General features: G+C 42.7%; 1 protein-coding gene across 3 annotated transcripts in view; it reads right to left on the bottom strand.

Annotated features, from left to right (window-relative positions):
- Positions 1-256: 256 nt before the first annotated feature.
- Positions 257-16,636, bottom strand: part of BIN2 (bridging integrator 2) — a 43,390-nt gene continuing 27,010 nt past the window's right edge. For all 3 annotated transcript variants that reach the window (XM_002752478.6, XM_035256741.3, XM_035256742.3), the window contains 6 exons: positions 15,518-15,593; positions 14,584-14,666; positions 11,218-11,965; positions 8,669-8,749; positions 5,022-5,093; positions 257-738 (listed from right to left, as the gene is read on the bottom strand). In XM_002752478.6, coding sequence (XP_002752524.4) covers positions 709-738; positions 5,022-5,093; positions 8,669-8,749; positions 11,218-11,965; positions 14,584-14,666; positions 15,518-15,593 — 1,090 coding nt within the window. In that variant the 3' untranslated portion in view covers positions 257-708. The remainder of the gene's footprint in view (positions 739-5,021; positions 5,094-8,668; positions 8,750-11,217; positions 11,966-14,583; positions 14,667-15,517; positions 15,594-16,636) is intronic.

Below are 16,636 nucleotides of genomic sequence, written 5' to 3'. Positions count from 1 at the left end.
ATATAGCTCTAAAATGTTATTACCCCTTTCCAAGTGTATCTGCTTATCAACCAAAGTGGGGAGGACATGCAGGATTATGAAGAAGAGTCTGTGGCCCTTGGTATCATAAAAGAATTACAGTCAGGAGTTAGGGTGAGCTGGGGTCAGGGATGTGACTAAAGCTTTCTGAACCTGGGGCAGAATCAATAACCGTACCTAAGTGGAAAACAGTGTGCTGAGTTGGAACAATGCCCTGTGTCAAATAATCCACAGAGAGTCAGAATCAGACTTTATTTAACAATCTGAAAATGTGTTCTTCTGGCTTTAAGTCTTGCAAAACGAGTCATAAGTCAAAGACAGATTTGTTCACTATCCTCTGAGTATGTGTGGTGATGTCTCTGTATAGACAAGTGTCTGTGTCTATAGATACTTTTGCTTTTTATTGTGATTATAGTTTCGCTTTAATGTATAAAGTCTTATCCTAATAATGCTAAACCTGAATTAAATATTCCCTGAGTCTAATATTCTCTTCTCCCCAGCCTGCCTCTCTCCATTCCTCCCATAAGGCTGCTCCCCCACCTCCATTAATGCCAGGTCTTTAGAGAGCACCAGCATTCCTACTGAGAACCCAGGGATGAATGCTGGTTCTTATTTCCCTCTGACTTATACCCTCTGGTTGAAGAGCTTCTCTGGGGAGGTGTGGGTGGGGGGAGTCTTGGCAGTTTCTCTTCAGAGTTGTGCATTTTCACTTGTAGAAACCTGGAAGGTAAACATGATTGTGTTAGGTGTTGCCTTGCCTTCCCACCAACGACTTATGGAGGGGTTAAACTCAATTTGCTTCTACTGAATTATACTTCATGTAATGCCACTGGCCTCTCCTGAGGGAGGCAATTGAAACTGGTTGTTGGGATTATTGCAAAGACTTGTTGCAGATATTGTTCATTACATCATTTCTTTATAATGATTCACAGGAGAATTTTCTTTTTTTTCTTTTTGATACATAGTCTTGCTCTGTCTCTCAGGCTAGGGTATAGTGGCACAATCATAGCTAACTGTAGCCTTGAACTCCTGGGCTTAGGTGATCTCACTTCAGCCTCTGAGTAGCTAGGACTACAGGAACACACAACCATGCCTGGCTAATTTATTAAACAATTTTTTGAAGTTGAGTGTGGGGACTCACACCTGTAATCCCAATACGTTGGGAAGCTGAGGTGGGTAGATCATTTGAGGTCAAGAAATTGAGACCAGCCTGGCCAACATGGTAAAACCCGGTCTCTACTAAAAATACAAAAATTACCTGTGTGTGGTGGTATGTGTCTGTAATCCCAGGTGCTTGGGAGGCTGAGGTAGGAGAATTGCCTGAACCTGGGAGGTGGAGGCTGCAGTGAGCTAAGATCATGCTACTGCACTCCAGCCTGGGCAACAGAATGAGACTCCATTTCAAAAAATATATATTGTTGCCTAGAATGGTCTTGAACTCCTGGGCCTAAGTGATCCTTCCACCTCAGCCTCCCAAAGTGTTGGGAGTACAGGTGTGAGCCACTGCACCCAGCCTCTTTTTCATCTTAGTAGGAGTTGTTGTTCTCTTAAGGAATGAGCATCATTTCTGGTGAGTTAGATCGCTAATATCAAAAAAAAAAAAAAAAAAGAAGAAGAAGGAATGAGTGTCATGAATTGGGTTAACTGACCGGATTTTCTCTTATTGGATTTTAGAAAGTCTGGAACCAATTTCACGGTCATCCTTAGTAAGCTTATTTTATAGAATGCATTTTTGTACTTGCCTAATTCAATGGCTCCATTTTCTATCACTGTTCTGTCTGATATAATTTTCTGCTATGTGTTGTGTGTGTATGTTAATAAATATAAATACATACAGCTCATATGCTGCATAAGGACGTTTTGGTCAACAATGGACTCTATATACAAAGGTAGTCCCATAACATTATAATGGAGCTGAAAAATTTCTACTGCCTAGTGACATGGCAGCTATTATCAACATTGCAGCCTTCATAACATCACAGCCCAATACATTATTTACATATTTGTGATGATGCTGGTATAAACAAACCTACAGTGCTGCTAGTTGTAAAAAGTATAGCAAATGCATTATGTACAGTACATAATATTGATGACAATAACAACTATATTACTTGATGCATCTAATATACTATACTTCAAAAAATATTTTTCTATATATATTGTTTTTGAGACAGAGTCTCACTCCATCACTCAGGCTGGAGTGCAGTGGCACAATCCCGGCTCACTGCAGTCTCCATATCCCAGGTTCAAGGGATTCTCATGTTCTTGTGCCTCACCATTCCAAGTAGCTGGGACTACAGGTGTGTGCCACCATGCCCAGCTAATTTTTGTATTTTTAGTAGAGATGGGGTTTTACCATGTTGGCCAGGCTGGTCTTGAACTCCAGGCCTCAAATGATAAGCCTGCCTCAGCCTCTCCAAGTGCTGGGATTACTGGCATGAGCTACCATGCCCGGCCTACAATACATTTTATTATTATTTTAGTGTGTATTCCTACTTATTAAAAAAAGTTCTGCTTATTGGCTGGGCATGGTGGTTCACACCTGTAATCCCAGCACTTTGGGAGGCTGAGGTAGGCAGATCATGAGGTCAGGAGTTCAAGATCAGCCTGACCAACATGGTGAAACCCCATCTCTCCTAAAAATACAAAAATTAGCCAGGCGGGTGGCACACGCCTGTAATTCCAGCTACTCAGGAGGCTGAGGCAGGAGAACCTCTTGAACCCAGGAGGCAGAGTTTGCAGTGAACCAAGATCATGCCACTGCATTCTACCCTGCGCAACAGAGCAAGACTGTCTCAAAAAAAAACATTCTGCTTATTAAAAAAAAAAATTAACTGTAAAACATCCTCAAGTAGGTCCTTCAGGAGGAGGCATTGTTATTACAGGAGATGACAGCTTCATTTGTGGTAATGCTCTCAAGATCTTCTAGTGGGATAAGATGTAAAGGTAGAAGACAGTGATATGAATGATCCTGACCCTAGGCCAATGTATGTTTGTGTATTTTTATTTATTTGTTTATAGATGGTGTCTAGGTATGTTGCCCAGGTTATATTTGGACTTGTGGGCTCAAGTGATCCTCCTGCCTCAGCCTCCTGCATAGCTGGAACTACTACAGGTACATGCCACCACACCCAGCTCTGTGTCTTAGTTTTTGACAAAGTTCCAAAAAAACAGAAAAAATGTAGAAAAAAGCTTACAGAATAAGGATATAAAGAAAATATGTTTTGGCCAGGTGCAGTGGCTCACACTTGTAATCCCAGCACTTTGGGAGGCCAAGGTGGGCAGATCACCTGAGGTCAGGAGTTCGAGACCAGCCTGACCAACATGGAGAAACCCTGTCTCTACTAAAAATACAAAATTAGCCAGGTGTGGTGGTGCATGCCTGCAATCCCAGTCTCTACTAAAAATACAAAATTAGCTAGGTGTGGTGGTGCATGCCTGTAACCCCAGCTTCTTGGGAGGCTGAGGTAGGAGAATCACTTAAACCTGGGAGGCAGAGGTTGCTATGAGCCGAGACGGCACCACTGCACTCCAGCCTGGGTAAGAAGAATGAAACTCCATCAGCCGGGCACAGTGGCTCACGCCTGTAATCCCAGCACTTTGGGAGGCCGAGGTGGGTGGATCACGAGGTCAAGAGATCAAGACCAACCTGGCCAATATGATGAAACCCCGTCTCTACTAAAAATACAAAAATCAGCTGGGTGTGGTGGCACATGCCTATAGTCCTAGCTACTTGGGAGGCTGAGGCAGGAGAATTGCTTGAACTTAGGAGGTAGAGGTTACAGTGAGCCGGGATTTGCCACTGCATTCCAGCCTGGCGACAGAGCAAGAGCAAGACTCCGTCACAGAAAAAAAAAAAATGAAACTCCATCTCAAAAGAAAGAAAAATACATTTTAATAGTGTAGCCTAAGTGTACAGTGTTTATAGTTTACAGTGGTGTACAGTAATGCCATCGGCTTTCACATTCACTCACCATTTACTCACTCACTCACCCAGAGCAGCTTCCAGTTCTGCAAGGTCCATTCATGATAGTGCCTTATACAAGTGTATCACTTTTTATCTATTATGATATTTTTACTGTACTTTTCTATGGTTAGATACACAAATATTTACCATATTTACCATGGTGTCACAACTGCCTACAGCATTCAGTACAGTAACATGCTGTATAGATTTTCAGCCTAGGAGCAATAGGCTATATACCATACAGATGCAAACAATAACAAAATCGCCTAATAATGCATTTCTCAGATCATATCCCTGTTGTTAAGCAACACATTACTGTATAATATACATATGACTTTTTTTCTTTTTAAGATGGAGTCTCAGGAGGATCAACTTGAGCTCAGGAGTTTGAGGATACAGTGAGCTATGATCATGCCCCACTGCACTCCAGCTTAGGTGACAGGGTGATATTGTCTCTAAATTTTTTTTCTTTTTTGAGATGGAGTCTGGCTCTGTCACCCAGGCTGGAGTGTACTGGTGCAATCTCGGCTTGTTGCAGCCTCTGTCTCCTGGATTCAAGCAATTCTTCTGCCTCACCCTCCGGAATAGCTGGGACTACAGGTGAGTACCACCAAGCCCAGCTAATTTTTGTATATTTAGGGCAGAGTTTCACCATATTGGCCATGCTGGTCTCAAACTGACCTCGTCATCTGCCTGCCTCAGCCTCCCAAAGTGCTGGGATTACAGGCATGAGCCACTGTGCCCGGCCCTGTATCTTTTTTTTTAAATATCTTAACCCCTTTAACTCCTGAAATAATTCGAGGTTTAATTAAATACATGCCTAGGAGATAGGGCTAGGTCAGGCATAGGGAAATGAGCACAGAGACACCCTGAAGTCCTAGTTCATTCTTGCTTCCTCTGGTTCCCACCTGCTTGACTGCCCTGAGGGTATGGTTCACTGCTGGATTCATCTTGTATCCTCTGGTGAGGATTCCAGCCTATTGCCAAACCCCTGTCAAACTAATGCCCAATCTATTCTCTGTATATCTGGTCTTACCTCTTCTTGACGTTCAGGTGCTGTGAGGTTGCTCTTGTCTGGTACCATGGAGACTTCAAGCTGGTCTTGGCCCTACAAAGAGAAGAATTCTGCCAGTCAGAGGTAACTCAACCTTTCCAGACTCTCAGTGTAGAAGTGTCTTCTGTGCCTTATACTTTACAAGGGTCTCATTATTTGTACTATTACAAAGGGCAAACATACAGTGTTGTTTCATCTAAGCCTGAAGGCGTCGGGAAAGGCTTTCATCCATCCTCTTTTACAGATGAAGAAACCAAGATTCAAAGGGTAAAAAGACTTGCTGCGACAGGAAACCAGTTATTTGGATTCCAGAGTTATTTCCATGATCAAACACCATGTGATCTGTGTGACATGGTGTAGATGTGTATCTACATGGGAGTGTGAGGTCTTATGACTACTACCTGCCACTTTTAGATGAACCCTCCTCAAGAACATACTGCAACTCTCACACTCAAGTGATCCTAATTCGTGATAAGCAGTTAGGAGAAGCAAGTGGTAAAATGATTTCTGTGGGAAAAATTTTAGGTTCTGAGATGGGAACCCAAGGTATAGGAAGCCCAGTCTAGGCCATGTGTAGGGTGCATGCCTGTAGTCCCACCTCCTCAAGAGGCTGAGGCAGGAGAATCACTTGAGGCCAGGAGTATCAAGGTTGTAGTGTACTTGTGAATACCCACTGCACTCTAGTCTGGGCAACATAGTGAGATCATCTCTAAAAAACATATTTTCTTTTAAAAAAAGAAAGCCCTGCTTAGAAACTTATATGCTAGGGAAAGACCCTGTGAGGTTTAAAAAAAAAATGAAATTTAGGCCGGGCGTGGTGGCTCACGCCTGATTTCAGCACCTTGGGAGGCCAAGGTGGGTGAATCACGAGGTCAGAAGATTGAGACCATCCTGGCTAACATGGTGAAACCCTGTCTCTACTAAAAACACAAAAAATTAGTCAGGCATGGTGGCACATGCCTGCAGTCTCAGCTACTACTTGGGAGGCGGAGGTAGGAGAATCGCTTGAACCCAGGATGTGGAGGTTGCAGTGAATAGAAATCACATCACTGCATTCCAGCCTAGGCGACAGAGTGAGACTAAACAAGAAATTTAATTAACAAACTATAAAATCCATACTTTAAAAGCAGAACCAATCTTTTTGTTGTTGTTGTTTTCTTTTTTCTTTTTTTTGAGAAGGAATCTGGTTCTGTCGCCCAGGCTGGAGGGCAGTGGCATGATCTTGGTTCACCGCAACCTCTGCTTCCTGGGTTCAGGCAATTCTCCTGCCTCAGCCTCCCAAGTAGCTGGGATTACAGGTGCCTCCCTGCCAACACACTCGACTAATTTTTGTATTTTTAGTATAGACGAGGCTTCACTATGTTGACCAGGCTGGTCTCAAACTCCTGACCTCAAGTGATCCACCTGCCTCAGCCTCCTAAAGTGCTGGGATTACAGGCGTGAGACACGGCACCCAGCCAACAAAACCAATTTCGAACAGTGTGAGAACCACTTGAACGTCCATGATTTCTTTTTCAAGGACATTTTCTTTCTTCTTACTCCCTCTCTTTCCAGGTCGTGAATTAGCTTAAAGGTGATGTTACATCACCTCCCAGAAAGTTATCAAAACCTTCCATCTCTCTGAGATGATTCAAATGGTAAGTAAGAACAGATTTTTCTCAGTAATTTTTTTTCAAAAATGGCTATGTTTTCCCCCAGTTATATTCATATTTACCCATTTTTACATGTGACATGTCCATAATTCTGCCTGAGAGAAAATATGATTTATAATGCATCTGCAAGGGAAGTGAGCATATCTTGTAGGACACAGGCTTCAGAGGATTAATGACACAAATAGGGTAGGACCTAAGATGCTCTAGTTGCTTAATTCTATAGGAAAAATATTTCTCCTTAGCCAATGACCAAAGCGATCCCACCAGAGAGGCTAAGAGTAAGGAAATATTGTAAATCTCAAATATAAGGAGACAGACTCAGGGGAAAGGAGAGTGTATCCTGTACTCTTTTACCAGGGAGGACAGTGTTCCTTAAAATGGTCAGAAAGAGTCTTGGCTCCCATTAAACTCTTCCTTTCCAAAAGATTACTCCGAGAATGCAAGCTTGTTTTATTATTCCCCAGAGGCAAACAAAAGGTCACTCTATTACTGTCTCCATCTAAAATCATATAATACATTGCAAAGTCAAACTGAAATCAATTCAACCATTGAGTTGCTCTTTTCAGTGCAGAAAAATGAGAAGTGGCTATACTTTACCTACTCAAAACCCTGCATTTATCCTGCACTTATTCACTATCCACATGTCTTGCCTACCTCTCTCCATCAGCACAGCTGCCTCAGACTAGAAATTGAACAAGGAAAAGTTCTTTTTATTATTAATTTTAAAAAGTCTTTTTTTGAGATGGGGTCTCACTCTGTTGCCCAGGCTGGAGGGCAGTGGCGCAATCATGGCTCACGGTAGCCTCAGTCTCCCTGGGCTCAGGTGATTCTATCTTAGCTTCCCAAGTAGCTGGGGCCATAGGCACATGACACCATGCCTGGCTAATTTTTGTATTTTTTTGTAGAAATGAGTTTTTGCTATGTTGCTCTGGCTGGTCTTGAACTCCTGGGCTCAAGTGATCCATTTGCCTCAGCCTCCCAAAGTGATAGGATTACAGCCACTTTGGGAGGCTGAGGCATTGCACCCAGTTCTTTTTATTAAATATTTTTAAAGAGATGGGATCTCACTATGTTGCCCAGGCTGGAGTGCAGTGGCTATTCACTGGTGCGATCATAGCATACTATGGCCTTGAACACCTGGGCTCAAGTGATGTACTCCAGCTTCCCAAGTAGCTGGGATTACAGACTTGCACCACTGAGCCTGACTTGAAGAAAAGTTTTACATCTTGCCCGGGTGCGGTGGCTCAAGCCTGTAATCCCAGCACTTTGGGAGGCCGAGGCAGGTGGATCACGAGGTCAAGAGATGGAGACCGTCCTGGTCAACATGGTGAAACCCTGTCTCTACTAAAAATACAAAAAAAAAAAAAATTAGCTGGGCATGGTGGCGCGTGCCTGTAATCCCAGCTACTCAGGAGGCTGAGGCAGGAGAATTGCCTGAACCCAGGAGGTGGAGGTTGCAGTGAGCTGAAATCACGCCACTGCACTCCAGCCTGGGTAACAAGAGCAAAACTCTGTCTCAAAAAGAAAGTTTTACATCTTGCTCTGTTAGGGCCATCAGTGCTTCAAGTGAATCAAGACTGAGGGCATCTGAAAGCTATACTTCTGGAACAGGAAAAATAAATTTTTTTTTTGAGACGGAGTTTTGCTCTTGTTACCCAGGCTGGAGTGCAATGGCGCGATCTCGGCTCACCGCAACCTCCGCCCCCTGGGTTCGGGCAATTCTCCTGCCTCAGCCTCCTGAGTAGCTGGGATTACAGGCACGCGTCACCATGCCCAGCTAATTTTTTGTAATTTTTAGTAGAGACGGGGTTTCACCATGTTGACCAGGATGGTCTCAATCTGTTGACCTCGTGATCCACCCGCCTCGGCCTCCCAAAGTGCTGGGATTACAGGCTTGAGCCACCACGCCCGGCCAATAAATTTTAATGTATAAAAAAAATAGGGCATAATCATGTAGATGACTTAGACTTTTAGTACCTCGGAGGAGTCAGCTGAGACAAGCTTATTATCCTCTTCCTTGTCTTCTATCGTCTTTGCCTCTCCAGGCTCTGAAGCAATCTGTGAATCAAAGTGAACAATGGAGGAGAGAGTCCCACACCTTCCCCCGCCCGGAAGCCATCCCTGTACCCTTGGTCCATGTTAGCTCCTCTCAGATAGCAAGAGACTCCTGAGGTAGCCTCTGTCAGACACAGGCAGTAGGAGGATGGTGTGATCTAGCAAGTGCCAGAAATGACGCACGCTTCTCCCAAATATCCACATGGCTCACGTGCTAGCCTTCTTCATTGCTCACATGTCACTGCTGACCACTCCACAAACTTGCAACTTAGCTCCCACTCCCTGTGCCCTTCCCTACTTAATTTTTCTTCATTTCACTTATTATTACTAGATTGTAATTTTATTTATTCTTTTTTTGGTCTGTCTTCCTGCACTAAAATGTTAAGTCCCAGGAAGGCAGGGAATTTTGTTTTGTTCAGTATCATACCCCAACTCCTAGAAAAGTGCCAGGCACATAGTAGGGACTCAGTAAGTAATTGCAGAATGAATGAGTAAATCTTGGTCCCATCTAGTCAGACATCTCACCATAATCCTCTCTACAATGTACCTGACTGGAGATCATATATGCTTAGCTCTTAACATCAAGGAAAGAGAACTAATTCTCAAAGTGGCCCATCCCATTTCTTTTTTGACAGCCCCTTGTATCTCCTTTGCCTGCCACAATATTTTTTTTCATCCCATTTTAAAATGGAGCTAATTGTTGAAAGTTCTTCTTGTATTGATCTAAAATGTATCTTAAAAAAAGACTTTATACATAGCGTCTGCCTCTGCCCTCTGGAATGTCACAGAACAAGTCAAATCCCTATATGATAGCCTTTCTATGTAATGTGACTAGAATATGACTTGAGGCCGGGCATGGTGGCTCACACCCATAAGACCAGCCCTTTGGGAGGTGGAGGTGGGAGGATTACTGGAGCCCAGGAGTTTGAAGCCAGCCTGGGCAACATGGAGAAACCCCATCTCTACCAAAAATACAAAAATGAAGCAAGTGTGGTGGCATGTGCCTGTAGTACCAGCTAGTTGGGAGGCTAAGGTGGGAAGATCACTGGGGACCAGAGAGGTCAAGTCTGTAGTGAGTTGTGATAGCATTCCAGCCTGGGTGACAGAGTGAGACCCTGTCTCAAAACAAAGAAAGAAAGAAAAGAATACACTTGATTTACAGATCCTTTACAGAACTAGTTGCTTTCCAATGGGTTGGCATCTCTCAATTTTTTTTTCAAAAGGGTCTCACTCTGGTGCCCAGGCTGGGGTGTAGTGGTACTCACTGCAGCCTCGACCTCATAAGCTCCAGCAATCCTCCTGCCTCAGCCTCCTAAGTAGGGAGCAGCCTTTTCAAAAGGCTGTCCTTTTTGTTTTACTTCCCTCTGTGAGTTCTTTTTTTTGGGGGGGGGTGGTAGATGGGTGGTCTAAGCAGCTATTCTCTGTGAGTCCTTGCTTCTAGTCTTCTCATTAGAGAAGATACACCCTGGAAATTTGCTGCCATTTCTTTCAAGGTCTATCTACCATAGTCACAGGTATGATGAATTGAAGTGAGACCCACCCTCCTGCTTCTATTAAAGAAGGTAAAGCTCAGGATTCCAACTATTGGTTCTTTATTTTTTAAATGTTATTTATTTATTGATTGTTGTTTTTTTCTTTCTTTTGTATTAGTTTTTTTTCTTTTTCTTTTCTTTTCTTTGAGATACAGTCTCACTCTGTTGCCTAGGCTGGAGTGCAGTGACATGATCTCGGCTTACTGCAACCTCTGCCTCCTGGGTTCAAGCGATTCTTGTGTTCTTGTGCTTTCTAAGTAGCTGGGACTACAGATACCACCATGCCTGGCTTATTTTTGTATTCTTAGTAGAGATAGGGTTTTACTGTGTTGGCCAGGCTGATCCTGAAAGCCTGACCTCAAGTGATCTGCCTGCCTCAGCCTCCCAAATTGCTGGAATTATAGATATGAGCTACCACACCTGGCTTCAACTATAGGTTCTTTATACTAGGAACTCCCAGAACTTGGAGGAAAAGAAAGAAATTAGTAAGAATCTGCTCATAACACTACTAGAGATAAGCCCCTTAGAGAAGTCAATTACCCTAAAACTAGATTACTAAATTAATTGTTATGAAGACATGAAACAGTCCCAGAACCAAAAAATGTGTCCAAGAATATTCTGACTATAGTAAAGATGACCTACATGGAGGTTATAAAAGGGTATAAAGACCCTACTGGAGCCAGGTGCAGTGGCTCACGTCTGTCAACCCAGTACCTTGGGAGACCCAGGTGGATCACTTGAGGCCAGGAATTCAAGACCAGCCTGGGCAACATAGGGAGACCCTATCTCTATGCGGAGTGGATCACTTGAGCTTGGAAGGTCGAGGCTGCAATGAGCTGTGATGGCACCATTACACTCCAGCCTGGGTGCCAGAGTGAGACCCTAGCGTGCAGGCATGCATAAATAAATAATAAAAGACCCAACTAGAACCACTCTTACCTGAGATGTCATTAAGGCAGGGGAAGTGCAAACTTCTTCAGGGTTCTGGATGTTTTCATTTTCTTTGGCCTCAAGAGTTCTTACTGGCTTCTCTGGTGGTTCTGGATTAGGAGACACCTCTAGGGAGGTCCTAGGACTTGAAGTCCCACTCTCCAAGGAAGCCCTAGAGCTGGTGGGTGAACACTCTCCAGAGGCTGGAGGGCTGGAGGGTATGTTCCCTGAGGAGGGCCTGGGGCTTGGAGTGGCCCTGGGTGGAGGAGGCCTACAAGGGGGTGCTGAGGTCCTCTGGATAGAGGCTCTCTTATTTGGTTGTTCAGATCCTTCACTTGCAGTGCGGGTTCGGAGGATGACTTCTGTGGCAGATGATGAAGGTTGCCCTGAAGAGCTCAGGGCTCTGCCTGGTGATGGAGTTGGGGAGTTGGGGAGAACTTCCTCCTGGGACTTGGCACTTTCAATGGCAAGAGAGGGCTGGGCCTGGGCGGGGCCATTACAGGCTGGTAGAGGCTCTTCTTCCTCAGAGGAGCTTGCTTCAGATCCTTCCTTCTCTATTTCCTCATCTTCTAAGAGCTCCTTGATCTCAGAATTGCCTTCCCCCTGGGCTGCAACAGGTGCCAGATCTTCAGTTGCTGAGACAAATTCATTCTCACTCTTCAAGGAAAGTGTAGAGCAACTAGTAGGTGAGTTAAGTGGACTGGAGGCTGTAGATGTTCGAACTGGGGGAGAAATGACTAAAGAGCGCCTGCTGCCACTAAAAAAGGAAGGGTGTTCAGATTCAGAACAGCTAAAAACCAGAAGCAATGTAAATATGCAAACATAAATTACGATGCATGTAATAAAAAACCAGAATTAAGCAATTTGAAATGTTAGAAAGTTTGCATAGTTTATAATAACACTTATAGAGTGAAGCAAAAAAAGGCCAAAATTTTATCTATATCATGAACTCAATTATGTAAAAATATAAAAATATGTACAGAGAAAGACTGGAAAGAAACACTGCAAAATGTCAGCAAACATTTCCTCTGGGGCAAAGATGAATGGGTGATATACAGTTGATCTACACAGATTTCATATTTGTGAATTAACCTACTTATTTATTTGGAACCCCCAAATCAATGCTTATGGTGCTTTCCCAGTTTCTACTGGACACGTGCAAGTGGTGAAGAATGAGTTGCCTGCCATGCACTTTCCAGAAAAAGTCTAACAAGGCAACCATGTCCCTTCTTGTTTCCGTTCTCAAACTGTAAACAAGTGTCCTTTTCACCAGGTTTTCCTAACTTTGAGCTTTTTGTTGGTGATTTTGCTACTTAAAATGGCCCCCAAGCTGTAGTGCTAAGTGCAAGAAGACTCTGATGTGCCTTCCAGAGAAAATACATGTATTAGGTAAGCTTCATTCAGGTATGAGTTACAATGCTGCTGGTCGTGAGTTCAATATTAATGAATTAATAATATATACTAAAGTGTCTTTAAACAGAAACTCACATAAAACAAGGTTATGTGTTGGGTGGTTGATGAAACTGTTGTGACCAGGGCCTCACAGAAAGAAACCTGTGCTTCCCCTATGAGCAGTGGTTCAATGTTCAGTGTGTGTGGCAACTTTATAAAACAAAACTACCACAAACAAAAGAACCAACTATAACATTTATCAAGTACCTACTATGTGTTGGATGCCATGCTTGTCCTTGAGCATTCAGAATTAGAATCCTGAATATACCAGCAAACAAAAACTAATATAGATCAATTTTTTAAAAAAGGTCAACAACCTAATTGAAAAATGGGAAAATGATACATAGGAAAGTCACAGAACAGGAACCTTATATGGCCAATAACATGCAAAGATGCTCAAGGTAACTAGCAATCATGAAGCTGTGACTTAAAACTGCAAAAATATTCCATTTCATACCCATGAGCTTGTAAGAATGAAGAAGTCTGACAATTTCACATGTAGTGAGAATGTGGACTCATGAGGGCTCTCACTCATGGCTGATGGGTAGTAAACTAGAACAACCACCTTGCGGAGCAATGTGGCAATATCTCATAAGGGTCGAGAAGCCCCCATGACAGATCTTATGACTCAACAATCCCGCTCCAAGTACAGACCCTAAAGAAACTTTTTTTTTTTTTTTTTTGAGACGGAGTTTCGCTCTTGTTACCCAGGCTGGAGTGCAATGGCGCGATCTCGGCTCACCGCAACCTCCGCCTCCTGGGTTCAGGCAATTCTCCTGCCTCAGCCTCCTGAGTAGCCAGGATTACAGGCACGCGCCACCATGCCCAGCTAATTTTTTGTATTTTTAGTAGAGACGGGGTTTCACCACGTTGACCAGGTTGGTCTCGATCTCTCGACCTCGTGATCCACCCGCCTCAGCCTCCCAAAGTGCTGGGATTACAGGCTTGAGCCACCGCGCCCGGCCCCTAAAGAAACTCTTGATAATATTCCCAGGGAGAAATGTAACACATGTTCCTCACAACATTATTTATAATAGCAAAAACCTAGAAAACAACTCAAGCATCCTAAATTAGCAGGAGGATAAAGAAATAAATCATGAACTAGGCATACAATAACAGCTACAGAAAGGAAACAGCAGAGCTATTATAGCAACATGTAGCAATAGTGAAAAATCTTGCAAACAATACTAAGAGAACAAAAGAAGTTGCAGAAGAATATATACAGTATGTGTCCATTTATATAAAGCTTAAAAACATGGAAAACAATATTTTATGTATGCAGGTATCTGTGGAACAATACAATATGTGCATGTTACATTTAGTATTTATTACTACATTTAGTAGTAATATTTATAACAGTCAATTTCTTAACTTTGGTGGTAAGTACATGGCTATTTGTTGTGTTATTCTTTATACATTTAGTTATGTCTGAAATATTTAATTTTTTTTTTTAGAGACAGGGTCTTGCTCTGTCACCCAGGCTAGAGTGCAGTGGCATGATCATAGCTCACTGCAGCCTAGAACCCCTGTGCTCAAGCAATTCTCCTGCCTCAGCCTCCTGAATTGCTTAGGAATACAGGTGCACATCACTGTGCCTGGCTAATTTTTTTTTTTCTTTTAATCTTTTTTGTAGAGATGAGATTTCACTACATTGCCCAGACTGGTCTCAAAATCCTGGTCTCAAATAATTATCCTGCCTCAGCCTCCCAAAGTACCAGGATTATAGGCCTGAGCCACCAGGTCTGGCCTTGAAATATTTAGTAAAAAGCAAAATAATTTTTCTAGGAGGATAGTACAAACAACAAACATCATCATGTATATCCACATAAAGCATGGGTCAGGATTCTGGACTGGAGATGAGGATGTTGAATACATTCACACATGGGACAAGTGAAGCAGAAAAGAGTCTTGAATGGTGCTCACCTTGATAGTCCCTTCACCACAAAGACTTTATTAGAATGTTGCTTCTCCAGTTTGCTCATCACCTCGTACAGATTGTGGTTCAGCTAGAGCCAGTGAGAAAGAAGGGGATGCTAGCCAACTGGGAACCCGAGAGTATATATCCCTTCTCCCCTCCCCTTCAGATGGTTTCCCAAAATAAAACCCCTCCCTTTCAACTCCAATCTGAATTCCTCTCCATCTGTCTAGCACACTGGAATCCAGGTCTTGTCCTGCTACCCCCTCTTCCTTGTCTCTCTGTGTTCTAAGTTCTGCCTTTTCCAACAGACTGGCAGCTGTCTCAATGCAGGGTCCATAACTGATGTCTGATTTGAGGTTCTAGCTTCTCATAGGTGATCCAGGGAATGAAAACTCATTTTTAATATTAATTAGGCAAATCATACTTTAGCCAAATAAACTATGGAGAGTAATATCTGTAGCTGTGTGTAAATATAACTAACATTGTAGTAGCAAAAAATCTTGGAATCTCAGGCCTAGAAAAGACCTCATAAGTTATGTTATATGGCTGGCAGTCACTGACAGGATTAGTCTTATTTGAGACCAACCACCCGAGAAATTGACTTGTCCTTAAATAGTCCCTAGCAACAATAGAGATTTCCCAATGGGGTTCCCCATTTCAATTCTTCTTTCCATAGACCTAACCTCCTTTATTCATGCTAAAGCTCCAATTTGGACGTACTTATTCAGTTGTTAAGGGAGATGAAAGTGCCCTCTGATTGTGTATATATGTGCTTTAATATAGTTAAGTACACAATCAAGTGCTCTTATTTCATCATGAGATAAAAGTCAAAATCTGTGGTGTCAATATGGTTATTAAAAGAAATTATGTAAGTCAAGGCTACCTTCATATTTACTAGAAAACACACCTAGGAGTCTCAACTGGCCAGATGCTTCTCACCTTGCTCATTTCCCTGTAGAAGACATCCCTCAAGTTGGAAATGTTTTGGAAGATGGTCACATAGCAGCCAATACGACTATTAGGAAGCAAAACAACAAACACATATGGGTAAAGCATAGGAAATACAAGGTAGGACCTTGAGCCAAAGCCACCACCAAGGCTCCTAAAAGAAAACCATCCCATATCCCACACTCAGGATGTTCTGGGATCTGGATTCATCTGAGCTGGGCCAGGAACACACCTTATTCTTTGGAGCAGGAAGGCCAGGGGAGACAATATCAGCTCAGGTTGACACCAAAGTTTAACAGTTTCATGGAGTTACTTGATTTGGGCTCTTGAAGACTGAATAGACATGAAAGGGCTTTGAATAATTTTTTAGAGCCATATTAATATAAGGCCATCTAATTATAATTATTACAGCAAGAATTATTCTTTCCCTTTATGAATACAGGACTTCTACATCTGTATGTACATTAATGGAATTCTCCTGTAAGTGAATCAAGGAAGTATACTTTTAAACTATTAAATTTCATTTCTAGGCCAGGCACAGTGTTTCACACCTGTAATCCCAGCACTTTAGGAGGCTGAGAGGCAGATGGATCACTTGAGGTCAGGACGTTGAGACCAGCCTGGCCAACAGGGTGAAACCTGTCTCTACCAAGAAATACAAAAATTAGTCAGGTGTAGTAGCACGTGCCTGTAGTCCCTGCTACTCAGAAAGCTGAAGGGGGAGAATTGATTGAACTGGGAGGCATAGGTTGCAATGAGCTGCACTCTAGCCTGGGTAACAGAATGAGACCCTGTCTCAAAATAAATCAATAAAATGAAATTTCAATTTTATTTTAATTAGGAGTCACATAATGTTTTAGAATACATGTATTCATTAAAAGGCTCCATCCTATGTACACTAATAAGTGACAGTATAAAATACTCTGACTATAATTGTATTAATGCATATCTTATACAATAAAAAGAAAAAAGGATACAAATGGAGTTTCTGCTCAGATTTCACTTTAAATGTGGAAAATTTGGCTGCACCTGATGGCTCACACCTATAATCCCAGAACTTTGCGAGGCCAAGGTAGGCAGATCACTGAGGCCAGGAGTTCGAGACCAGCC

This window comes from Callithrix jacchus, chromosome 9, assembly GCF_049354715.1.
Source record: "Callithrix jacchus isolate 240 chromosome 9, calJac240_pri, whole genome shotgun sequence".
In the NCBI taxonomy this organism is placed as follows: Eukaryota; Metazoa; Chordata; class Mammalia; order Primates; family Cebidae; genus Callithrix; species Callithrix jacchus.
The sequence above is the reverse complement of the archived record's forward strand: the minus strand, read 5'-3'. Positions and strand labels throughout refer to the sequence as shown.